The 27,966-nt window shown below is 38.6% G+C and overlaps 1 protein-coding gene across 1 annotated transcript in view; it reads left to right on the top strand.

Annotated features, from left to right (window-relative positions):
* LOC149273265 (zeta-sarcoglycan-like) overlaps nucleotides 1-27,966 on the top strand; it is a 149,489-nt gene that overhangs the window by 114,609 nt on the left and 6,914 nt on the right. The window contains exons 3-5 of the mRNA XM_089506522.1: nucleotides 2,139-2,226; nucleotides 16,468-16,590; nucleotides 24,079-24,151. Coding sequence (XP_089362648.1) covers nucleotides 2,139-2,226; nucleotides 16,468-16,590; nucleotides 24,079-24,151 — 284 coding nt within the window. The remainder of the gene's footprint in view (nucleotides 1-2,138; nucleotides 2,227-16,467; nucleotides 16,591-24,078; nucleotides 24,152-27,966) is intronic.

Below are 27,966 nucleotides of genomic sequence, written 5' to 3' on the forward strand. Positions count from 1 at the left end.
GCAATGGGACAAATGGGGCTTTTTTCTGCATGGCCCTTGGTGGCAAAGAGGGTCTTACCAGAGTTGCCAGATGAATACACATGGTGGCACATTACGTTTTTGTACTCACATAGCGTGTGGCTGCTTATTATCAACTGGCAGCCGCACACTATAGGACTTAATGTGCTGATCTTTTGATAATATCCACCCACCGGCCACTAACCATTTCCCTGGTGTGCATATGATCCTTTTACAGGCATATGTTTTGGTCAATAAGAGTAGATTCTGCATGGCTCTTATCTTGTAAGGAAACAAAGCTGAGAGTTGGTGTCAGACTCCCCCATTCCCAGCCCATCTATACTATTGTGGCTGTGTCAAACCATAGATGGCTTTAAAAGATGTAATTCACAATAAGATGTCATATATGATGTCCCAAGACTATTTATTATTTGATTGTCAACCTGAATCCTGGATAGGTTGTAACCCTATATAGACAGGATGATTATGTAATGATTAGATAATTATGCTTTAAATATTTCTAACACAGTTAAAGTGAAATGTATGGCATGAAAAAACAACAAAATAGGAGTGGCAGTTGTGATGCTTTTTAATGATGCACAAAGATTCATATTATCCAATTCACCAGATAGATGAAAAAAAACATATTATTACCGTCTTCCTAATAAAATTGATACACAATTCTAAGTAACACACTAAATGTTCAATTAATGACAATTTTAAACACCCTTAGTAAAATTAAATGCCCTGAAGCATTGAAAAGATTAAACGGAGTTTTTGTGTAACATATTTCTGAAACAGTCATCAAATTTTTACCACTTTTTAAAATATTTTACTATGGTATTCAGTTTCTCCTCACTTAATTTTCCTTCTAGATCTTTTGTTCCCCATTTATCTTTGCATTTAATGTTTGTTGTCAATTTTTAAATGTAATAAAGAATAAATAGTATTAAGTATTAAATGTTCTTTCAAAATATTGTTTAATAGCATCTTGGCATTAGGTTTGTTGAAATTGGAAATGGGAAAGATGCCATTAATCCAGCACTTCCGTTTTCTCTTCACAACGTACTAACTCCATACCATTAGATATATTTGTTATTTTTCAAATAATTTTTTTTATAAACAAGGTTCATTATCAACAACCATTTTCTTCTACTACATCAAACTAAATAAAAGGATTTATGAAAATGGCTTAATTTGCAAGTTAATCTAGCTATGTCTCATATTTTAATAAAAGACAATGTACTGTATTAATCTGTCATTTTTAGACTTAATTATTTAGTTTAACATTTAGTTAAACATAAATGACGGGCTGGAAATTTTACTTTTGAAACAAGATTATTCTATTTTCGCTGATTAAGAAGCTGAATTAAAATTGATTTTGAAGTGATATATAATTATTAAGCATAAAAAGAGCTAAGGAAAACCCAAAGACATTTGGTACAGATAGCAGCGGTGAGATATCTCAGGATTATTTTACATAAACACACACTCACTCTAACACATACTTACTCACATTACATACACTTACTCATACATATTTACACTGACACACACACATACACACAAAGTACAGTAACACATGCACACTCACTGGACTGGCCCAATTTGAACAATTTTGGACTGGCCAGAGTAGCAAATGCCCCTCTGCCCCTGGGCAAACTCACTCATGTTCATTAATTTCATAGCAGTCTTTAATATATTCTAATTGTAAGCTTTATTACAGCTTATTTGTATCTGCTAACACATACTGTTATCTACATTTATATTATTGTAGATTGTTTCTGATTTGCAACAAAATCTGATATAGATGGGCATTGCAATTATTAATTAGAATAAAGTATGGCGTTATATTTGATTTTAACTCAATTGATCATCTTTTAGGTGAAAAATATTCTTAATACTCGCACATTACCAATACATGAAACTAGTACTCCCAAATAGAGACAAAGAAATAGAAACAAACATATAAATGTATATTATTAAATAATAAATAAATTTAATAATGAGCAATGTTTTACAACAATTTTCATGTGTATTGCATCTAATATTTGTAAATGTACTATTACAATGACAAATAAACCATGTGATTTAAACCACAATAATTATTATAACTACATTTTTAAAACATGTTTTTCCAGGACAGTGGATTGCTATTACAATCAGACAGGAATGTAACATTGAATGCAAGAAATCAGAATGGGCAATTAACTGGCCAAATGACAGTAGGTGAGTATTTTTGAAAATGTTATTAATGTTTTTGCGTGCTTTCAGTTTTAAAAAACTATGAAAATGTATGTGAAATTGTGGTATATCAGAGGTCCAACCTACATGCGGCTGTTTCTCCCGCATCCCTGACACAGACAAGAATATGCCCGATGCACGCTCTTTAACTCACACTCTCTGACACACTCTCTCAATGTCTCTCTGCCATCTCCACCGACGGCTTCCATTCTCTTTTGCCGCAGCTTTGTTTCTTCTCTGGCCTCTCTTGTTCTTCTGTCTTTTTTCTTTGCCCGCCTTTCCCAGGTATCAGCTCCATTAACTAGGCTTCCCAGAGAACTTCCTCAAATGGGAGGAACATCTGCACGCAGCCTCTTTTTCTTCGATTAGAGGGCAGAGACTATCCCCATGGGCCGAGCTATGGCTCCACCTTTTACGAACGTTCTCCAAAAGGCCAGACTATTGCAGATAGATTCCTGGAGAAAGAGAAGCTTCCGCATCTCTGTTTTTTTGTGAAAAAGTAATTGCTGCCTTAGTTACTAAATCAACTAATTGGGTTACATTTTGCTAGACACACCCAGGATTGTTTTCTTTTTTCAAAAGCTAGCTCTAAATCAAATTGTATAACCAACCATTATTACTAAAATGTTAACCTTTTAACTTCATGAAAATAAAAAATAAATTGTTATATGTGCTATCTCCCCAGACATATGTCACTAAAACTGTAATAAATGTCAGATCAGACTGTTTACAGAGGTTAGATGGTAAAGCAACACATGTTATCCAAAATCTTTAGTTTAGATAAGAAAAAAAAATCTACATCCTTCTCGTGGAGAAAAAAAGTTTGTTTGTGATTTAAAAAAAATAATAATAAATATATTCAACAAATTTGAGGGTGAACTTTCTATTGAGAAGGTATCCCTGTTAACAACTTCCTTTGACAAATCATTACAGACATACAGGTATTCTACTCTCTTTTATGTTATCTAAGTACAATGCAGGTAACATAATAGAGCCTGTAGAATGTATCATTAAAAGCCACATAATAATGTGTTAATTGGGTTAATTATACTCTATGCTACTCTTAATAACTGACATCACAGTAACCATTCCATATCTATCTATCTATTCATCCATCCCTTGGCAAACCACACACTTTTCCAATGTTTTAATGAGCTTCACGGCATGTGGTCATTATGGATTCTGCACATATAGAGATTTGCATACAATTAAATGAAAACATAATTACTTGGGTGATCTCATTGGTAAGGCAATACTTGTATATTCAGGAGATATTTCAAATGCACTGTATTAGAGTTTTCATCTCATTATTCCTTTTATCTACATACCGATAGCTTAATCAAGTTTTTGAAAGTCCATAAAAAGATTTTACTACTAAATTTTCACCTTTTTCTTCTGACATTTAGACAGATCATTAATTTTGGTGTTTGCCATTTTGCAAGTGAGTAGTTGAAAGACATAAAATGAACTGAAGATTTTATAAAATAAAATTTTGTAGGCTTATTGCATAAATTCTAAACACGTAATTGAAAATGAAGCACTATCAATTAAAAAATAAAGTCTATTTTATTAAAAGGCTTTCAGGTTTTTTTTGCAATACACCAAGGCCGTGTGCTTCCCAATACCGGTAATAGAATATACTTTTACATTATTGACTCCTGCTTCAAATATATGAGTAAATATAGACGTTATGTGCCTGCAGCTCTTTGTTTCATCCTGTCACCTGGTATTGACTCAGTGTTTTACATTCTGGTCATTACCGATATATTTTGTGCAGCTAGAATTATAACTCTATAGGGCTCTTACAGTATTTTAATGATGTGACTGGTAAAACTAGTGTATTTCTTTATATGGGGTTGTTTGTTTATTCCTGATTATATTTGCCAAATGTATAAAAAGCATTTTCAAGTTATATCTGCTAGAAGAAAGATTTACACATTTTCATCTCTGTCTCTTTCAATCTTCATTTACCCTTTTTTTAAGAGGTAAAAAATATATATTCATTTACAAATCCCTTTTTGTTTAAAGAATTAACAATATTGCTGATAAAATACTGATAAAAAATGTGGTTTGACCATTTACTGCTACCGAGTATAAAGGTTCCTCGTTATCTTGTGTCACTGTATCTGCTCTAGAAAGCATAAATTATTTGGGAAGAAAATGGTAGCATTGATCACTGTATTAAGTGTTCATAAAATCCAACATATTGCACACCTGTCAAACCCCGACCAATGCCATATTGGCTTCTATTTATTGCCACTAATTAAATGCATCATACTTACGTAACACAGTACATTAAACATATAATTAAATGAATGAAGGCACATATAATTCTAATGAACTCAGACATTTTTAAGCTAATGTCCTTTTACAATGGTCTGGTATAGCTTAGCATTGTTATCTAATGTTTATCAGCATGTTTGGTTCAACATGCATTTTGCTGAAGCCACCACAGTCTTGTTTAGCTATAGATAATGGCTTTGCCTAAAACTTTATTTGTGGCATATGAATACACAGACTTACCAGTGTTTATACATATTTTCTGTTGTGGATGTGATTCTGAAACTTCATATATTTCTACTTTTTATGGTGTGATTATGCATCTCATCTTCCACATGTTACTGTTACATGTTATAAGTTGGTGCTTTCACTGCTTGGCACATCACAGTTGTCCTCAGTCTTCTGTCCTCAAAAGATGCATGCTGCTTTCATTGCATTTATTTACATTGTCTATATTGGACTTTTAAGAAACAACATCATAGACAGCAACAGGAACAGCATGAACCATTTAGTAGTACAAACTACTATATTATATATTATAATGTACGTGTTCTATTGTGTGCAGCAGAATAAAACATATTTTCATTCTGCTGCTTTTCCTCTAAAGACTGTGTCATGCAGAACATCTGAGTGTGGGTGCTGGACCTCCATTACTATGTTTATCATCTGGGCCAGGTTTTGGAGGAGACTCGTGATGCAGTCAGATGTAACACTCAGTTGCTCACAGCTCAAAGAGAAGGCAGAGCTAAATTGCCAATGACACTGACATTCAGTATGAGCATACCTGGCAACTTCCTAGAAAGTAGGGGGAACCTGCCACAGATCAGGGACTTTATGCCAGATGCCTGGGAATCATCTATTCCCTTAGAGACTCTGGTTAAACCCAGCAAGTTCCAAGATATGAATATGAAATGGACATGCTGGATTGATGCTCTGTGAATCACCTAATCGCTCCTGCTCCTGGCATTCAGGATCTGGACTACAGTAGCCTGCACCCACCCAAACTATATACTGTACTTGGTTCACCAAGAAGTTGACTAACCAAATTCAACTTCAGTCACATGCCATTTCATACCAACACTCACAACACAAATTACTAATCTGTGAGTTGTTTGTGAGGGCATTGAGTGCTTTTGACATTTAATTTTGAAGGTTATAGCAGAATGCACATGAAGATATGCATGGCCTTGCCTGTGATTTACAAAATTACCCCCCACTACATAAAAATATAAAAAACAGAAACAGGATCCCTAAGATCTATATTAACAAAGGGGGTGAAGAATGAACCCTGTGCATGATGGGGGGTAATTCAATAACCCTGAGGGTGTATATGTCCCTTTATACCACCTGATGGGATAGGAGGTTAAATAATCTTAAAAGCCCTAGGGGGGCACATATCCCCAGCTGTGTCTCCGGCTCGCCCCATCCCATTCCCTGTGGATGAGGGAGGATACAATTCTTGTCACACCTTATATAAATGTGGAAAAGTGAGCAACAGTCTAAGAATCTAAAAAATATAAACCAAAGGATTTACAAGACATAAACACTAAACAAAAGTTTCTAGGAGGCAGCTTTAAGCAAATGAGTAGCCTAAATACAGTTATTTCAGGGTTAATGGGAAAATCAGTAGGAAACTTTATGCACAGTTCTTAAACTTCATGCAACATCACTTAAGACTTTCTGAACTAAAAACTAGAGCACAACACAAATTTGAAATTACGATGTAAGTGTACTAATGCTTAGATGAGATAACATACATTATATGGGTAACATGTAGTATTTTATTACATTTTCCATTACATTTTATTTATAGACTGTTAGCAGATGCTGTAGTGCTCTTATAATATGAACGAACGAAAGATAACAATTAGGGTTGAGAATATACAAAATAAACAATAATGTTATAACACACTGGTATTATAGGTGAACCCCACTCTTGTGAGCTTACAATCTATTAGGAGGGTGAAGGGTTATGAGACAGAAGACAAGGTAAAATATAATGCCAAAAGATGCCAGCAGCCCGTGAAATGAAAGGAGCTACTGACAGTCCAGTAGGTTTTACTGTGCCTAGCTTCTTTTCCAAAGAGCATTAGAAAACTGCAGGTATTGTGAGGGCCAACCAGTATCCTTCCAGTGCTATTACATATGTTTTTAAAAATATACTGTATATTTAATTTGGTTTTATTACATAGAAAGCTGTCCTTTGCTGTTGTCCTTGCTACATTGCATTTTTTTACTTTCAAATAATTTAGGTATAAATGCCAGTATGCCTCTAAAACATTGTTATACACATTTGGCTATATATGGCATTAGCATTCATTTTGCAAAAAGCACCCGGGAAGTTGCAGTGTAAGGCACTAAAATATTCTACTACCGAAGCTCATATGAAAAATCAATAGTGTGAATGAAACAGCCGTCACACAACCACTGCTGGCAGCCTGTTCTTCCAGTTTCTGAAATTCCATATGGCATTTCATTCATCTGGTGGTGGTACCATAAAGGTCATTTTAAATTAAACCCACAGAAATGGCAGTGTTATTGCAGGCTACAAAAACAACTTGAGAGTTTATGCAAAGTAGCATACAGAGAAAAAGGGAAAGACATTCCTCATGATTGTATTTAAAGATAATTGTACCTTTTTAACACTATGTTGTTTATAGTAATATTTCAACATAAAGGGGAAATTAAATAAATTGGATTTACTGCAGATAACAGTGAAATAAACCAAGATAAATGAGTGTTGAGTAAAATGGAAGCATGCATACACAAAAAAAAGTTTTAACAATTTTAAAACATTAAACAGGGTAAATTGGAATACAGTAGTAAACACTAAATCTTATGGAGCCAGTAGTTTCCTGCCCAGACAAAATCAATAAGTTAAATCATTTCACAAAGAAAATGTTAATGGTTATCAGTAAACATACATTATGGTAACAGATCAAAATCAAGGGTTCCAGTTTATAGTAGACTTGCGCATTCGTCTTCGGGCGAACATGAAAACGAGCACGAAGAGGCCGTTTTTTTGTTCGTTCCGAAGACACGCCGAAGAGAATACAGTGCCGGCAAAACGTAGGAGAAGACGAAGACTCACAACCACGAAGAATCGAAGCCGCCAAAATTTCAAACAGGAGTGAGCTGATCTCGTCTGTCCAATCAGCTCACTCTTGTGACGTCACGCTAAGGGTCTCGTCCAATGCCTGTGCTGCTGTTTTTTGAATTCTGAAGGCGCCTTTATAAGACCAGAGCTTGCCTGAGAGATCCATTCATTTTTCGCTGTGACTGCTTTGGCAACACTGCTGTGCTGCATCCGAGCGTTACAGAGAGATTGTTCTGTTCTGTGTGAGACTGGTAAGCCTTAGCCTGCCATTTCTCACAGTGTACTTCATCCTCACTTCAGTGCTACTTAATATAATTAATAATAATAATTTGATTAATTTAATTTTTTTTTTATTTAATTTGTCATCAACTGTAGTGTAAGTGCTGTTGAGTTGACAGTGCACCCAGTGTCTCAGTGGCACTGGGGTGCCCTTGCCCTGGGCTGGCACTAGTGCATACTGCCTGTCCTGCTTAAATAAATTAAATAGAATTTATAAATAATAATTTAATAGAGTCTATAATTTAATAGTTCATTATAATATTATATATATATATATTTGTCAGTCATATATATTTACTATAGTATACTAGTGTAGAATGTACTGTAGACATCTACTAGTGTCTAATTTAAAATCAGTAATATTAATTAATATAATTAATAATTGAATTCATTATAAAATTATATATATATTTGTCAGTTATAGTTAGTAATAATATACTAGTGTAGAGTGTACTGTAGACATTCAAGACATCTACTAGTGTCTAATCTAAAATCAGTAATATCAATAATTCTATAATTCTTTCTTATCTTAATAGTTAATTAAATTAGCTATAAATAAAAGTAATAATATTAATTAATTACTACTAGCGTATAGTTCTGCTAATCTTATTAGTACTGGTGCTGCAGCTCTATAGTTTGTGCTTTGTTTTAGCAACAGCAAGAGACCAAGTCAATTTTTCTTAATTAATAATCTTTCATTTTATTTCATTTGTTTTGCTCACCTCAGTCCATCAGTGAAGTGAACTCGTTGGGCTAGTGAGTGCAGCCGCATAAGTGCTGTGTTTTTTTTGATCAGCAAGCAGTGACGTTAACTGTTTTGCAAAGATTTTCTCATTTATTTTACATTTTATTTCAATTTTATTAAAAGTACCCTTAGTGTTTTGCTCACCTCAGTCCATCAGTGAAGTGAACTTGTTGGGCTAGTGAGTGCAGCCGCATAAGTGCTGTGTGTTTTTGTTCAGCAAGCAGTGAAGCTAACTGTTTTGCTGTGACATTTTATTTTATTTCTAATTCTTTTCAAGAAAAATTGACTGTGACGAGCTGTACTAAGCAAAGCTTCAAGCTACTAGCTGTAGTACTAAAATAATTCTAATCTTCTTTAATCTTAATCTATAATATATTATAAATAATATATAACAATATAAATTCTAATTCATAATCTATAATATAAGTAATTCTAATTCTAAATTCTAATTCATAATCTATATTCTTCTATCTATAATACATAATATATAAGTAAATTATTTCTAATCTATTAATATTATATAACTTAATATTAATTAATAAATCATACTGAATCTCATTTAACCTCACTTTAGCTTAGTGGGTTTGAGAGCGTCTGCCTAGAGGTAGACTTATAGTAAGGAAATATAGCTTTAGGCTAGCATAGTACAAGGCTAAGCTCTTAGGCCCGTGTAAATTCAAATTAAAAATAAAATACTGCTAGTTATTAAATAGTTAATCTTGAGTTAATAATTTAAATAACTTTAGCACTTTGCCAGATTGCACACAACAGCACAGTGCAGTAGTGCATAGTTTTACTTTTGAAGCAGTAGCACTGAAGAGAGCTTCCTCTAATTTTTTTTTTTTTTTATAGTTTTTTAAACACTACACTACACTACACACACAACACAAAATTTGAAATGGATCCTCCTTTTGGGACTAAGGAGGGACAAGCTCCATCTACCACCACCACCACCACCACCACCAGCACCGCCACCAGTTCTAAGATGCAGCCTTTGCGTCAGTCTAGTCGGCCAAGTAGGCCAAGCTCTCGCTTATCATTTGGGGAAGCATTGCTTGAAGGATCATCAAGTAAAGGAAAGGCACCAAAAGCAGGCAGTAGTAGTGCGGCTAGGCCCACAAGCTCTATGTTTTTTTACGGAAAGCCTAAAGCACCAGAAGCACGTTCAAAGTTAAAGGGTAGCACAAGTAGTACCAGCCCAGTGACTAAAAAGAAGTGCCTTTTGCCCCAAGCAGCATCTTCCCCATCCACAAGCAGCATGCAAGGTACCAAGCAGAGCCAAATTAGCAGCAAGACTCAGAGGGGTCCCAAACAAAAGCGATCTCATTCCTTTGTAGGGAAAACCACCACCACCCCCACCGCCTCTACCACCACTAGTGCTGCGCCTACTGTTCCCACTGGTACCCCGCCACGCCATGTCCTCCTAGTACCTCTAGCAAGCCACCAAGTCCTTACAAAATTTTTGTAAAGACAGTTAGAGAGAGGGCTACACATAGTGGGACTCCACCTAGCGAGGTAGCAGAGGAGCCTGAGACTGAGAGGCCAAGTGCAGAGTCTATTCTTCCTGCTCGTACTACTACTAGTCACGAGTCTCACGACGATATCAGTCTTAGCTCCAGCCTAGCAGGAATTCCATTCAATCTGGCTAATGAAGAGCTAGACTATGAGCCAGAGGAAGTAGAGGAGATGAGTGGTCAGGAATCAGATTCCTCAGGGAGCAGTGTCCAAATGACTAGTGCACAATTTTCCCCTGAGCCTCCACCTTCTCCGCTACGATCATCACCATCACCACCACCACCAGCAGCAGCAGCAGCAAAACCTAGCAAATCTAAAGCATTTAGCAGTCCCACTATGGCCAGTACTGTTACCACCAGTCCCACCACCACTAGTTCTGCCTCTGTTCATCCACCCCGAGCAGTAGGAGCAGCACCCAAGGCACACTCCAAGGCTATGCGCGCCCAAATTTGGGAGCACTTTGAAAATGTTGAAGAAGGGCGCTATGGAAAGTGCAAACATTGTGGGAAGCTAATAAGCAGAGGGAAAGTGTCTGGCCATTTTACCAGTGCTAGCATGAAGCATCACCTCAGCACTCAACACAACGCTGTGCTATTGGGGAAAGATGCAGAAGTAAAACTTAGTGCAGGCAGCATAGCTGGTGGCCGTGGAAAAAACCCAACAGCTTCTTCTTCTGAGCCAATAGCAGCAGCAGCAGCAGCAGCAGCTAGTGCTGGCAGCCAGAGACCAAGGCAGGTTGGAGCACTGCATGTCCAGCCCACCCTGGAACAATTTGTGGCATTCCAATCCAAAAGGTCAATGCCCAAACAGCAGGCCAATAAAGTAACGCGACTGATTGGTCAGTTCATTGCTGTTGGAGGGGCATCCTTCTCTATGATCGAAGGGGAGCCTTTCAAACAATTGATGGCGGCTGTGGCTCCACAATATACAGTTCCGTCACGTTCCACTTTCAGCAGGAACATTGTCCCCTCATTGTATCGGTCCTGTGTTGCAGCAGTGAAAGAGGAGCTTTCCAAGGCTGCTGGTCAGTGTGTTCATTTCACTACAGATTTGTGGAGTGCACCTAGCGGCCAGCATGCCTTTCTTTCTTTGACAGCACACTGGTGGCAGCCCGGTGTGTCTAAGGAAGCTGCTGCAGCAGGCTACCGATCTTTCCTTCTCCATGCAGAAGTGATGGATGAAAAGCACACTTCCCAAAATATTCTGCATGCAATGAGGAAAATGTTTAGCCTTTGGGTGGGAGCAGAGGCGGTCACCAATGTTGAAGTTGGTTTTGTGGTAACTGACGGAGGTGCCAATATGGTGAAAGCGCTGCGAGATGGTCATATTGTTGGTGTGCGCTGTGCAGCCCACATCATCCATCTTGTAGTGAAGGCAGCAATGTCAGAAGGAACTAATGTGGCAGCAGTAGTTCTGTCCCGCTGCAGAAAGATCGCTGGGCACTTTCACCATAGTGTTAAGGCTAGCCAACTTTTGAGGGAAGAGCAAGAGAGGTCAGGTCTTCCCGTACACTGCCTACGCCAGGATGTCAGTACACGGTGGAACTCCACGTTAGACATGCTGGAGAGGATTTTGGAGCAGCAGAGGGCAATCCATAATCTTGCCTCAGAGCACAATATTGGGATTACCTCTCCATTGAATAGGGAGGATTGGACAGTGATCGCCCAGCTAGTGGCAGTCCTTAAACCATTCAGGGATGCCACAGAAAATTTAAGCTCAAACACTGCCAGTCTGGCCCAGGTAATCCCAGTGTTCTCCCATCTAGGCAGCAAGATGGATGTGTTCCTTGGAAACCGTGAGGCTGTTCAAGGTGGCACTCTACATCCTGACGTAGCAGCCATAGCCAGGAAGCTGAAGGATCTGCTAAAAGTACACCTTCGCAAACGAATGGAAGAGAGTCCCGAAATGATGCTAGCGTGCCTTTGCGATCCAAGAATTAAGGGAAAGCTAGCTTTGAAATTTAATGTTCTCAGTAGCTACCGGGAGCAATTGGTCAACAAGGTGCGTGACTGGCAGCGTAAAATGGGAATGCTGTCCGAGGAGGGAGAGGTGCAGGAGGAGGAAGAGATGATGTGGTCTGCTACTCCTAGCAGCAGCATCAGCAGCAGTGCCACAAGCAGCACAACACAGCTGAGTGGAGCAGCTGCGTTTTGGGAAGAGGCACTTGGGAGTATAGTTGGACCATCTGACAGAGCTAGCAGCAGAAAGGAGAGTAGTGCTGCTGAAATGGTCAAACTTTACCTCTGTGAAGTTCCTTCTGCGCCTAATGTTGATCCTCTTAGCTACTGGGATGAAAAGAAGAGTGTGTGGCCTGCACTCTCATGGGTTGCGCAGCAGCTACTATCATGTCCGCCAACCACTGTTCAAAGTGAGCGCGTGTTTTCTATGACTGGAAACATACTGAGTCCACAGCGCTCACGCATGGCACCTCATCTGATGGAGCAGATTGCCTTTCTTAAATTCAATCTGCCCAAGTTGGGTTACCCAGCTCTTAGCTTGGAAAGTTAATTTTTTTTCTCTGTAATGTTTAAGGTAGTTTCTCCCCCTGGTTGCACGTGTTTGTGGTGTGGCAACGTCTGCTACCTCCGCCGGTGTAGCCAATTTACGCTAGGGCCTAGTGTCTGAGTTATGGAAGTCCGCTCCCAAACGCCATGGACTGACGGACTTTCATGCTTTGCCCTGGGGTGAAACAGGTGAGCGGGTCGTCAATTGCCCACTCATTCACCTTTTTCCGTTTCCAACGCTGCTGCTGGTGGTGGTGCCAGTATCTTTTGCCAGTTCGCTTCCTGGCTGAAATCATGCCTCAAATGTCCCTAATGGAGAGGGTAGTTTCTCCCCCTGGTTGCACTTGCTGCGGTGTGGCAATGCCTGCTACCTCCGCCGGTGTAGCCAATTTACGCTAGGGCCTAGTGTCTGAGTTCTGGAAGTCTGCTCCTAAACGCCAAGGACTGACAGTCTTTGGATGCTTTGCCCTGGGGTGAAACAGGTGAGCGGGTCGTCAATTGCCCACTCATTCACCTTTTCTAATGCTGCTACTGCTGCTGGTGGTGGTGCCAGCGTCTCTTCTCTGCCAGTTCGCTTCCTGGCTGAAATCATGCCTCAAATGTCCCTAATGGTAAGGGCAGTTTCTCCCCCCTGGTTGCACTTGCTGCGGTGTGGCAACGCCTGCTACCTCCGCCAGTGTAGCCAGCTTACGCTAGGGCCTTGTGTCTGAGTTCTGGAAGTCCGCTCCCAAACGCCAAGGACTAACAGTCTTTGGATGCTTTGCCCTGGGGTGAAACAGGTGAGCGGGTCGCCAATTGCCCACTCATTCGCCTTTTCCAATGCTGCTGATGCTGCTGGTGGTGGTGCCAGCGTCTCTTCTCTGCCAGTTCGCTTCCTGGCTAGTGTCATGCCTTAAATGTCCCTAATGGAGAGGGTAGTTTCTCCCCCCTGCCTGCGTCTGTTTGTGGTGTGGCAACGCCTGCTACCTCCGCCGGTGTAGCCAGCTTACGCTAGGGCCTTGTGTCTGAGTTCTGGAAGTCCGCTCCCAAACGCCAAGGACTGACAGTCTTTGGATGCTTTGCCCTGGGGTGAAACAGGTGAGCGGGTCGCCAATTGCCCACTCATTCGCCTTTTCCAATGCTGCTGATGCTGCTGGTGGTGGTGGTGCCAGCGTCTCTTCTCTGCCAGTTCGCTTCCTGGCTAGTGTCATGCCTTAAATGTCCCTAATGGAGAGGGTAGTTTCTCCCCCCTGGCTGCGTCTGTTTGCGGTGTGGCAACGCCTGCTACCTCCGCCGGTGTAGCCAGCTTACACTAGGGCCTTGTGTCTGAGTTCTGGAAGTCCGCTCCCAAACGCCAAGGACTGACAGTCTTTGGATGCTTTGCCCTGGGGTGAAACAGGTGAGTGGGTCGCCAATTGCCCACTCATTCGCCTTTCCCAATTCTGCTGCTGCTGGTGGTGCCAGCGTCTCTTCAATGCCAGTTCGCTTTCTGGCTAGTGTCATGCCTCAAATGTCCCTAATGGTAAGGGCAGTTTCTACCCCCTGGTTGCACTTGCTGCGGTGTGGCAACGCCTGCTACCTCTGCCAGTGTAGCCAGCTTACGCTAGGGCCTTGTGTCTGAGTTCTGGAAGTCCGCTCCCAAACGCCAAGGACTGACAGTGTTTGGATGCTTTGCCCTGGGGTGAAACAGGTGAGTGGGTCGCCAATTGCCCACTCATTCGCCTTTACCAATTCTGCTGCTGCTGCTGCTGGTGGTGCCAGCGTCTCTTCAATGCCAGTTCGCTTCCTGGCTGGTGTCATGCCTCAAATGTCCCTAATGGTAAGGGCAGTTTCTCCCCCCTGGTTGCACTTGCTGCGGTGTGGCAACGCCTGCTACCTCCGCCAGTGTAGCCAGCTTACGCTAGGGCCTTGTGTCTGAGCTCTGGAAGTCTGCTGCCAAACGTCTAAGACTGACAGTGTTTGGGTGCTTTGCCCTGGGGTGAAACAGGTGAGTGGGTCGCCAATTGCCCACTCATTCACCTTTCCCATTTTTCAATGCTGCTGCTGGTGGTGGTTGTGGTGGTGGTTGTGGTGGTGCCAGCATCTCTTCTGTGCCAGTTCGCTTCCTGGCTAGAGTCATGCCCAAAATGTCCCTAACGGTAAGGGCAGTTTCTCCCCCCTGGCTGCCTCTGTCTGCGGTGTGGCAACGCCTGCTACCTCCGCCGGAGTGGCCAGCTTACGCTAGGGCCTAGTGTCTGAGCTCTGCTGCCAAACGTCTAAGACTGACAGTGTTTGGGTGCTTTGCCCTGGGGTGAAAACAGGTGAGTGGGTCGCCAATTGCCCACTCATTCGCCTTTTCCATTTCCTTTTCCATTTCCATTTCATTATTTTCCTTCTGATACACAACCAACCAACCAAACATAACACACACAATAACACAAATAACACAGTGACATAATACATAACACATATAACACACAGTGACAACACACATAACACACATAACACATACACGTACAATGCACAAATCACAAGGACCTTTCCTCTTGTTATTTGTCCTGGCCTTCACTTCTACACTCACTAGCATTAACGCTATAACTCACACTTCATACTATAACATTTTTCCATCCACATACCTGCCAACAGACCCAACTTTTTCAGGGACAGTCCTGCTTTTTTCCAGTCCTGTCCCATCTAATTTAGCTATCTAGGTATGCAAATACACGTTGGTAGTTATAGCTCGGTAGGTAGCACTAGTATAAACATTAAATAAATATAATAAAGTACTAAATAATAAATCTAACTTTAAAATACATTTAAATAAACCCCTTAATTTTTTAAAACCCATTAAAATTAAAATTAAATTATTATTTAGACATAATACATCTTTAACCAAACCAGTGCACTGCTACTAATCTTAAACATAACCGTACATTAACCCTAAGCTATTTTTTAGTTCTTGTCCAACATTTTTCCATCCGCATACCTGCCAACACACCTAAGATTTTGGTGGATAGTCCTGCTTTTTTCCAGTCCTGTCCAGTAAAAGTTGGGTTGTTGCAAAGTATGCCATTGTGAATAGGTAGCAAATGTTAGGCATGTATTACAAGTGGTCCAAAATCAATTTAAAAATGTAAAATAATCCCTATTCTTTTATTAAACATCTATGGATGTGTGACTGTGTATGATAAACGGAGGCCAAGTTCCTTGGAGCATTTGTCTCTAGGTCATTTTGTGTACAGTACACCTCAGTACGTGTGTGCAACTCTATTTGTCGTTTCGGCAGGGGGCTGGCCTGCCATCAACGAATGAAGTGCGTTCTGCAATTCACTTGTTGATGCCAGACCAGCCCCCTGCCGAAACGACCAATAGAGTTGCACACACGTTCCTTCACGGCAGCTGCTGCTGCTCCGATGTGTTGTTAACCCCGTATTAACCCCTGCTAGGCAACCGGGAAGGAAACGAAGATTAAACGAGCACGAAGAATGTCCGCGAATATTCGCCCGAAGAGAAGACAGGAACGGGCGAATATTCGCGGAATACGAAGGTTTTTTTCCCCCTGAAGACGAGCACGAAGACGAACACGAAGAGCCCCCTGGTGCCCAAGTCTAGTTTATAGTTGTCTCCAGAACCATTGACATTCGTGCTTTTAAAAGTGTTATACAACTTTATATGGTTAAATTTGCCCTTAAAATATCATCCTTAATGCAAGAACAGGCCATTAAAACATTATGCCATTACTGCCTTACAATCCTTAAATTAACATTATAGAGAAAGCACAGCAATTATTCATCTATTTTCTCTTGAATATTGCTCATGGGCTTCCCATTTACTTTTTTTCTATTAAGGGGCAGAAGCTGTAGAAGCACAGTGTAAAAGATTTGAGGTGAAGTCAAACGAGGATGGAAGGATGCTGTTTTCTGCCGATGAGGAGGAAATCACCATTGGTGCTGATAGACTCAGAGTAACAGGTAAAACAATGTTTGTAAAATTGTATTGGGGGTGGCTGGTTCTCAAATGTTAAAGTCACTTGGCAGCAAGTCTAGGATGTGAATCCAAACACTCTGATCTGGTGTAAATGGATGCAATGGCATCAATCCAGCTCTGCTGAGTTTCAGGTCTTCTACATGCTGAATTTTGCATATAGACAGGATAATCATTGTGTCAGAAATTCATGTTTAAGATGGACCTTACTTTCTCAGCTTTCAGGCCTCAACTAAGTAGTAATAACTAAACAATTAAATAAGTAAGAATTGCATTTTATTGGCTAAACTAATAGCTAATAAATAAAACTAATGAACAAGGTTCTGTTCCACTATTACAAATCATTAAACTCTCTATTATATTTGGGGGGAAAACTTAGGAGATAGCTCATCTTATTCCTCTCTATGAAGGTTGAATCACAAGCTATTTAACATGCTTTGGTAACAAAGTAGCAGTGCCTACCTTTGTGCCACATGGCAATTATGTATTACAGGTAAGCTGAAACCTCTCATCATGCTAAAAACCCTGTGTTTCGCCTGTATAAAGTATAGGTAAATTGATGGGATTTCTTTGATGATTTCACTGTGCAGAATTAACACAGACAAATTGTTCTGATAAAATGTTACCTTTATCTTTGAAATATGTAAATAGACACAAGAATGAATGTAGGAATCTCCCAAAACAGCACAATCAGTCACCGACTAATCCAAGAAAGGGGTAGGTAGTGGAACTGGATTAGTTCACACAAAGGCAAATCGCTTTTACTTTCCAAAATGGCACTATGTGGTTGAGCCTCTTTTCAGTGTCAAAGAACACATTCATATCTGATGGCATAAATTATGCTTTTATATTAAATGGATATTAGTAGCCTTCTATGTGGATATGAAATTGAGATTAATGAGGCCATTATAATATTAATTTACCTTTAGCTTAAAATGTACTTTTCTTCATATAAAATGTCTTTTGGAGCCATATTGCATAACTTGACTTTCAACAACACAGTAAATGCCATTAATTAACCTCAAGATAATACGTTAATGGAACTTTGACTTCATATTTAGAACAATAATAGGGTTTTGAATATATGACTTAATTTACATTAACATTAATTAGAAATTAGCCCAGAGTTGTTTTAAAGAGCATACCAAAGCATGTATTATATTGATGCATATATTAAATTGCTATGCTTTATACACAAGATAAAATCAAACTATATCAAATATATTTTTTTTCAAATGCAACTCTGTTAAAGGTAAAGTCTCTAATGTTCCTTTCTATGTTGTTTATTTTTAAATTGTGTTAATTCACATTTAGGTTTAGATTTGCGTCTAGAATGTTTTTTTTATATTTTTTCTAATTTTTTTTAATTTACATTGAATGTTTAAAAATTAAAACAGATTTCAGGTTCTCACACTACATACACATTTGTTCTACATACATTTCATGGAAGTCAGTAGATGTATAGAAGACTGAATCCTTTTAACCACTAAAATGATACATAATGTGCTATAACACATAATAATATTATCTGCTCACTAGGATGCAATCTCAACTAATAATAAACCAGAATAAAATCAAATTATATTCAGTCTTCTTTATCAGTATTCTGTACCTGATATAAGTTGTTATATTGCCTGGGTAAAATATTAAACTGTTTATTTCAAGCGAACAATAAAGGTGTTGACCATACCCTGTAGCATACCCAAATGACTGATCTTTTAATAATGTAGAATTTACTTAATGGTATAATAAATTGCTGTGTTTTATTTTTTTTTTGTATTTCTATTTGTAAGCTATTATCCTTTTTTTACCTTGTCAAGTGTGGGAAATATGTGATTCAGAAATTGTTGCTGGGCATATTAACTGTTTTTCTGCCAACCACTTTGTGCTATTTAAATAATTATATATTGCTTACTTTACTGTGAAGCAAATTTGTTGGCACTGCATAAATAATGATAACATTTCAGAATTTATGATGTTATTTGATTTAGTTTATACCAAAGGGCCTCCTTTACATGCAATGGCATTTTCCAGAAAATGTTTTCTTTTTCTATTTTTATTGCAAAATGACATATCATTCTACAAACAACAGGAATGGAATCACATTATGTTTCAGAATCTTAACAAGTCCAGGTACAAACTAAAATAGATGTTGTACTTGAGATCCTTCAAGGCGCCAGAGGTACTGTATCCTCTACAAAAACATAATCATTTATTCAGAACTGCTGTCTTGTTCCTTGTTTTTTCTAGGAAAGACATGCATCACACATTGACATGAAAATAAGAATTTATGGTGTAATATTTTTTTTTTGTTTTTTTTTTAAATCAAGGTCAAATTCTTTGGCTTAATACAAAGACAATACAATCTCACTTACTTTGAAATATTACACAGTTTGAAAATAGCTAATTAAACTGGGGGAAATGTCTCTTAGGGAATCTTCACTCAAGATTAAAATAATCAAAAGATTATCAGAGGATACCACAGGAAACGGCATGAGGTTTGAGATTTTTTTTTTAAAGCATGTCAGCATGTAAAAGTAGTTATAAAACATAAGCCAGCAAAATTAATTTTACCCAGTATAATTTTTTGATGAGAGGTAAACTAAGTTGGTCAGTGCTGAGTTAAATGTCTGTCAGGCACACACAAACAAGGCAAGAACTTAAAATGTCCCTCGAACAATGAGCTACTGGTATCTGGTATCAAGAATACCTTTAGAAACTGGTGAACCATTAAACGTTCTTGTCGGGAATAACCTAAAAAAAAGATAAAATTTGAAAATGTTTTTTGTTATGTATCCACTTTACCAGTGTATATACTAATCTAAATGCATAATGATCACAAATGTTACGTAGAGCTCATTAAACCAACGGCTTATAAATACATGCTTTAAACTAATGAATGGGGAAAAATCTTCAATAACAAGGGATTATTAGGCCCTACTTGAATTCTATGGTCATTTTTTAATAAACTCTTATGTTTTCTTCATTGTTTTTAAGGTCTACAAATTAGATTTTTGTGATATCTCTGATTATGATGTAGATAACTAGGCTTCAAAGCAATGGTGGAATTAAGCATGGGTGTAGAATTTCTATCAACAGGTATTTAATATGTGTGGCCGCACTCTGTGAGTGTATGAGAATGTAACAATGTGTGGCCATGTATACCCAGAAGGTGGCAACATGCACACAATTCAGCAGCCACTGGGCTTAAAGTGCCAGGGACACTTAGTCACCCCCCAGTCTGACCTTGGTCAATAATGAAGAAGAGGAAGAGGTGTCTTTCTGCTCCTGCGTTTTGTAACCCCCAGTTAGACCAGACCTGCTAAATCTATTGTTGTTGCACCCCTTGTAACCCCTACCTTAACAATACTGTTATAGGGAATGTATGCAGTGTTACAGTCTTTCTTCAGAAGCAGAGTTTATCAGTGAACTGAGCTCCTTCTTATTATTTTCTCTTATTTTTACGCAGCACTTCATACAATATATATATATACAAGGGGTATGACAAAACTAGAACTGACAGACTAAGACAAACAAATGCATTAGGTAAAGAGGGCCCTACTCACGAGCTTACTTTCTTAGACATTTATCAAACACTCTGTTGGATATAGTTCCAAACAGATTGTTATCCCAACTGAATTACAGTGAATGATGATTCACAGCAACTACTGTTAAAATGAATTTCTTTTTCAGGATTATTCCTGAAGTTTTCAACATGGTCTGAGTCAGTATGTATAGATAAGCAAATTATCCTTACACTTTGTGATGCACTGCAATTGGTTAAAAGCAGCAAGATACAGTTTTATGCTGTTCTTAACGTAACTCAATGCTTTATTCGGTTTCAGCAGAATGTTCACTGCATTGCAGAAGAAGAGTGTGTTAAACAGATACACTAGTAAATAAGAGAAACGTTCTTCTTATAAATTAAGATGCTTCCATTTCCTCTTTAAGGAACACTCCAGCCATATTTCAATGTAAAACACATATTGTGGTCCATTTTACATGAAAACCAGTGCATTTTACTGTATGCAAGTCAGTGCAGTCTTCCTTTAGTTATTGGAGTTAGATAAATAGACTAGACAGGCGCATCGTCAAGATAGGGCTTGGGAAGGACACAAAAATATTCTCCCCCCACCGTAAACCCAATAACGGAGACCACACAGATATGTTGGAAAATAATTGTCCACAGCTTTATTATAAACCATAACAAAATAAATATATTAACATATATGTATGATATAAACATATATACAACATTCCAAAACAATAAGTCATTGTCCACAACAAATAACACACAATATAACCATCACACATCCCCCACATGTCAACACATAGACAATGACCCCCAAATTATAACACATAAACCTCACCTTACCAGTGAGGTGCACACTAACACACCAAACCAACAGTAGGGGCATACCGAGATACCCCTACCACCCCAGGTTCTGAGCCACAGACCAGCTCGAAACCTACCAAACGAACCAACCATACCAACCAGACAACCATAACCAACCAAAACATCCCCATTCTACCCCCCACCTAACCAATCCAGCCCCACCACTGTGACCAAGCGAGGCAAAAAGAAAAAACCTAAAAACAGGGAGGGAGGGTGGGACAAAAACAGGTAAGTGGTTCAAATTAATTGTGGCAGGATCTAAAATGTCCGCCTATATATACCTAAACCAGAAAACCTACAAAAAACTACCACCAATCCCATTCCATGACAACCCTTAAAGCCCTCTTCCTAGCTCTGTCAAGGCCTGCTCCGCTAAGCTGCGCTGCTCCTCTGGCTACAATCCTGGCAGTCTCTACTGAAGGTTCAATGACTCTAAATCATTAATAACTAAAGAATGAATGCACAAATCTGCATTTTAAAATAAAATACAGTTTTGGGATCTAATTAATCCCTAAATTTTTTTTACAATGCCGGATCTTGTTGTGACTCCCTAGTGTCAAAACGTTTACAAAAAATCTAAACCTGGTAAACGTAGCTCATTCTGCTAAAAGTATTTACGTATGAAACAGTCTTTAGTCAAAAGGATTCTTGATATTTGGCTATAAGGTGTCACATATAGTTTTAAGACAGGTATGGAATATAAAAGATCATAGGTAACAAAGATGCAAATAGATACAAAGGGATAAAATAATATATATATATATATATATATAGTGGATAACATAGATTAATTTAGAAAATTGTTTTTATTCTAAATAAAATTTGAAATCACTAAAATAACCACATTTCATTGATATGTGGGCAACCAATAGTATTCTGGATTGAAAATGTATTTTAATGATAATATGCTTTCACACCATATGGCTACAAGCATTGACAGGCTTCACTGGATGTATAATTCCTTCTTTCCATCCTCCCTTTCTTTCTTCCAAGCCTTAAGAAAGCCATTCATAGACATTAAAATATATGACATGTAAAAGCACATTTTACAACACACTTTCATCTGAAATGCTTTAAAAATGGAAGAACGTTTTGGACACCATGAAAGTGGTAATAATTCCATGCATGTGGAGTGGGTAATTATATGAATCATAGTTAATGAAACAGAACCATGGAATAAGAGACTAATGGCTCTGTTAATACTTTCCTGAAGAAGTGTGCTGTATTCTAATCTTCCGCTTTACTGCACAAAACTTGGGTCTGTGAAGTGACTTATTACTTCATATTTACACACATTCAGGCAGTTTGGTCCAGATACTGTTTTTTTCCCAATCACATTTTGCCTATATTACTTATAATAAATAAAGAAGAAAAATAAAATTGTCTTCTGTCTGCAAAACAATAAAACATCTGTGGCAACCATCAGAAAGATGTTTTCCTAAGCACAATCCTGACACAATCTTACATGTGTATATTTTTCTTGCTTTTCATTTTGAATATTTAATTATTTGTCGAAAAAGAAAATACAGATAAGGGAATTGCCTATTAAATATATAACGGTATAATTACAATACATGTGTGTATGTAGATATTATTTCAAAATAATTCTTTATTTAGTCAGTTCCATCATTTTGTGATTCTGAGTAGAAAGATATACAATGTTTTTACATAACAGACATTTATCACTACGTTTCTACGTTGGTGGCATTTATGCCCCTTGACATCATGTCAAGCCATGCTGCTTGGGGCAAGAGTGCTACTGAGGGCAGAGGGCTGATTGTGTCTTCCTAGCTGGCCAATTCATGAAACGGTGCTACAAGAAGCCTGATCATCCATTAACTAACATCCTCTCCCTTGCTGAGCCTATGCCAGAATATACCACTGTAAACAGTTTAAAACAGATTATTCAAGACATGGCCAAATATTAAGGTTAACACAGGATACATTATACTTACACAGCTGGGTTGAACCCGGCTTAAAATCACTCAAGGGAGCCGGAGGTCTGTTAACCCCCCCCCCCCGCCCCCCGCTAGGTACGCTACTGCACAGCTGCACAAAGTTGTAAACACTTATCTAGAAAAAAAATCAGCATAATATGCTGTACTGTTTTTGTCAACTAAAGAACATTTTTTATTTCGCATAATTATTCTCATGAATACACACATAACTGTGAGAAATATAACTTGGCTTGACTTTTACATGTCACTTTGCCAAATTGTTTGCCAGACAATAGCTTGATGATTTATTATAGGTCTGTGTTAGTTCTTTTGTTAAAATAAAAGACTACCCAAACATTAGGTGAGAGCCTCCAGTATATGCTTTCTTTTCCAAAGGCTCATTATGTGCCTTTGTTTGCCGTGCTTGGCCCTGTCAGGTGTTAGCATAATTGTTAAGGATGTCAGTATGGGGTGTGATACATTTTATTATTACATGAAAAATCACAGGCTTTGAAACAAGCATTACTCCCATGTCTTATATTTCCTACTGCATTCTACATTTTTGGTAAACATACTCCATCATCACACATTTTTATATAATTCTCTTTTTTGTGTGGTATGTTTTTCATATGATTTCATATGGCTCAATGTATACCACAAACATGTGGCTTTTGTACTGTATTTTGGCCAAAGCACATGACCTTATGTGTCAAGGCATCCCTTGGGATACGAGAGAGAGAAAAAACATGTTACTTATGTAACATGAAATTATTAGACTTGTAGACCAAGTACATATTTGAGGCTTTACATGCCCATGTCAAATAATTAAATATGGCTAAATCTCATGTCAATGCATTCAAGCACAGTAAATTTCGGATTGGGCAAAGACTCATCTTTACATTAATTGGTTTTAACAGAGGAGATTAACATGGTTTGTGATTCAGTGATCTGTCTAAAATTAAATCCTCAAGCGTAGAACTAGACAATGGGCGCAAAAAAATGGCACCATTAAAGCCACTGGAAGCATTTGAACTTAACCTATTCAATGGGTTGCATAGAAAAATAGCACATGTTAAACTGATACATTGCTTATCTATAAGGGCTATAATTGAGATAATATTGTTTATTTTTGTTTGTTCTAGGAACTGAGGGAGCAGTTTTTGAGCACTCTGTGGAAACACCACACATAAGAGCAGGACCTTCTCAAGACCTCAGGTACATTATTATATTCATTATATTCACCAGTCAATTACTGATAACTGCTATTACAAATGTATTATTACATAGTGGAAAAGTAGTACTATTTACACATTGTGCCTTTTGGGATTGTATGTGCACAAAAAGGAGAGGAAACTTGCCTCCCATTTTGGTTCTAGACTACTCTTGCAGTAGGATTAGGCTGCAAGATTTTCCTCTGCAATGGCATATAAGAGCTAAAGTTCGAGGCAGTTTTGAGTGGGGGTACAACCTTATTACAGTAAGTGTAGTCCGTTCATGACTGAGTAAGTCTCATAACATTTTCTATGTAATTACTCCCATTGGGAACTGGGTTCTCCCTAAGAGCCAATCTGAGTTCAGAACCGGACATCTGTGTTCTCTGTGCATATAGTTATATCAAACTCACCTCAGTGACAAGGTTCAAGGAGACGGAAACATTTGGGGTTGTTGGTTGAGGAAGTTTGCCTCACATTTTAGTTCCATACTGCCCATGTGAGTGGAATTAGTCTAATTTGTTGATGGAAATGTTTACCTCTGCAATGGCACAAGGTGGCTGAAGTTTGGAACTTTCCTGAGGGGAATCACTGAAGGTCAACTAATTTAAGTGTGGTCTGCCCTTTGCTGAATTAGCTTTATACCTTTTATGTACATTTAGGGTTTTGTCATATCACCAACGACTACCTTGTAACTTGTTTTGTTAGGCATGAACATGTTTTCAATATTCGTTTGAAATTTTTCTTGGTTTCATCCAAGGTTTTCATTTATTAGTGGTTTTTTTTGCATATGTTTTCACATATGTTTATACAGTTTTAAAAAATAAGACACACTTATGGCATTATGTTAGGGGAGTAGGGATAAAGATGTAAGTCCCGACTTCTAGTTATTGTGAGTGTCTGGGTTTGTGTGGTAGTGTGAATGCCCATTCCGAGGTCAAGCTCTGTATCCACCTTACAGAGCACTCCTGATTATTTTACAAGGAGTTAAAGACGGTAGCAGACAATAATGTACCGTATTTGCTCGATTATAAGACGAGGTTTTTTTCAGAGCAAATGCTCTGAAAAATACCCCTCGTCTTCTAATCGGGGTCGTCTTCTAATCAGACCTCAAATAGAGTCTGATTAGGAGACTAAGATCCAGATCCCCCGCACCGCTGCAGGGGACCTGGATCCTCCTGTCTCACCCCCCCCCCCCCCATCATACACACTTACCGGTGCTTCCTGCTGTATTGCCGGGGCAGCGGGTTGACGTCTACGCGATCCGCGTAGACAACGTCCGCTGCAGCCGGAAGGAGGTGTGGCTAGCAGCGGGGGTTGTCTGCGTCCGTCGCGTAGACCTTCCCCGACTGTCAGAGATCTCTGATCTCTGACAGCCGGGGAAAGTATACGCGACGGACGCATACAAACCCCCGCTGCCAACTCCACCTCCTTCCGGCTGCAGCAGAAGGCGACGTCAACCCGCTGCCCCGGCTGGAAGCACCGGTAAGAGAGGGCTGAGAGGGGAGAGAGGAGAGAGGAGAGGGGAGGGGAGGGGGGGAGAGAGTGTGTGTGTGTGTGTTAGTTAAATGGGGGCATAGGGCATTTCTGGAGTGGCGTTAAGGGGGCATTTAATAGAGCACTCTGCCTCCTGAAATGCCTTATACCTCCCTATATGCCACTCTGCCCCATAATATGCCTTTTAACCCCCTAAATGCCAGAGTAGCATATAGGGGTATAAGGCATTTCTGGAGGCAGAGTGCTCTATACAATGCCTTTTAACTCCCTTAATGCCACTCTGCCTCCTGAAATGCCTTATACCTCCCTATATGCCACTCTGCCCCATAATATGCATTTTAACCCCCTAAATGCCAGAATGGGATATAGGGGTATAAGGCATTTCTGGAGGCAGAGTGGCATATAGGGGGTCAAAAGGCATACCATGGGGCACAGTGGCATATAGAGGGTTAAAAGGCATATCATGGGCCACAGTGCCATATTGGTGTGGCAAGCCTGGGGGCAGATGTGCGTAACTGGGGGACAGGCTGGAAAATACAAGAAATAAAAACAAAAAAAATATTTTTCTCAATCATAGCTTTTATTAAAAAAAATAGTTTACATGAATTAACATTTACTGGTAAAACTTTTTTCCTTTAGGGTCGTCTTATATTCAGGCTTTTTCTTTTTTCCTAAGTTAATATTCAGATTTTGGGGGGTCGTCTTATAATCAGGGTCGTCTTATAATCGAGCAAATACGGTAAATAAAATCCATGATAGATGTACCTATCACATGATAGATGATCCCTATGGACAACTAACAAAGCATATTGTCCATATCATACTGCTTCAGCACTGGCTTACTACTTAGTAAGTATTTCAGCTTGTCATGGTCGCTGTCCTTGTGGAGTGGCCATTATGCACAATTAACTACAAATATCAAAATAACCAACTAGTTTGCTGATGTACTAATGTGACTATCCTGGTTAAATTGGTTTCTTGTAGTAGTTATGCAGTGGCATAAAAAATGCAACTAGATACTATGCAACATAGCACTAAGAGGATAATATCTAAGAACCAGGCACTTCTCCTGTTATGAGATGTGGAAAATGAAGGGCAAAATGTTTGTTCATGTGTTATTCATGAAGGTCTAAAGAGAAATGTCAATCTAAGACAAACATTCACTGGATTAGCTTGGAAAGAAATCTCTGCTTTTTTATTGAATGCATTTTCAGGTCTATATGCATTATCCTGCCATCCACAATATATTCAATGTTGCTTTGAGGTTGTTGTATGTTTAGAGATATTTGTACAGCAGTAAATAGTAAAGGTTAAATTGTTAAGAGAAAAGTTAAGCCTGGTAAAAGAGTGATCTGCATTAGGGAAACTTACTGAATTCCGAAAGAGCTTTTAAATTGGCGCTCAGTAGAAGGTAGCCTGGTAGAATAATACAAAATGTAATGTTTAACAATAATACCTACTCCGAGATGCTGCCCTAGACCTGACCCAGGGCAGTGTCTCCAGGTGCCCAGATCAGAGATCTCCCTTTTAACTGACAATTAGGCATTTAATGACATTTAAATTCAAAAATGATCTATGCTTTAACTTTGGTGCACAATCAGCATGCACAATAGTATAAATAAAATATTGCAATTATAATAATTTACAAATTATCCTTTATAAATGAATGCCCTCATTGTGGGTGTATGGTATCCTTGTCCATGCATGATTTGACTTCTAAACAATTGTCATCTGACATGTAATTTTATTACCCTATAAGTAATAATATGATATGTCACCTCAATCACCACATATCATGTCACATTATCTTTTCAGAAAGAGTTTGCTGCGAAATAATGGGAGATTGTCCCTAGTATTTTATAATGATGTTCTATTCACTATCTTTTTTTTGCAAGCGATTCATATGGGTTAAGTTATTACTTGAGCATTAATATATAGTTTTTCCCCTTTCATGTCCTCTTTCATATTAGATTCCAGACATTTAATTTTCCATGTAGTGTGCAAATTTGAAATCACAATGCTAATATAGTCTTACTTTTTAATAAAGTAACTAACATCAATAAAGTAGTAGAATAGCCCTACACTTAGGACGTTAAACATATAAGAAACAGAATTAAGTATTACAGTAATAAAAAAATTTGTATAAGGAAGCGCCAGAGGAGGAGAGAGGAAACAAAGAAAAGGTAGGATCTGAAAAAGATGCTTGTCACCCCAAAGAACTGTTCCCAAATGTTCAAGGACAAAGAAATACAGTAAAAAATGTATTGGGTGTGAGTGCTGGTAGGAACAACTAGACTGTTGAAATCGAAACAGTCAATTTTA

The sequence above is a fragment of the Sceloporus occidentalis genome, unplaced genomic scaffold (assembly GCF_023333645.1).
Source record: "Sceloporus occidentalis isolate IW3139 unplaced genomic scaffold, rSceOcc1.0.p SCAF_388, whole genome shotgun sequence".
Lineage (NCBI taxonomy): Eukaryota > Metazoa > Chordata > Lepidosauria > Squamata > Phrynosomatidae > Sceloporus > Sceloporus occidentalis.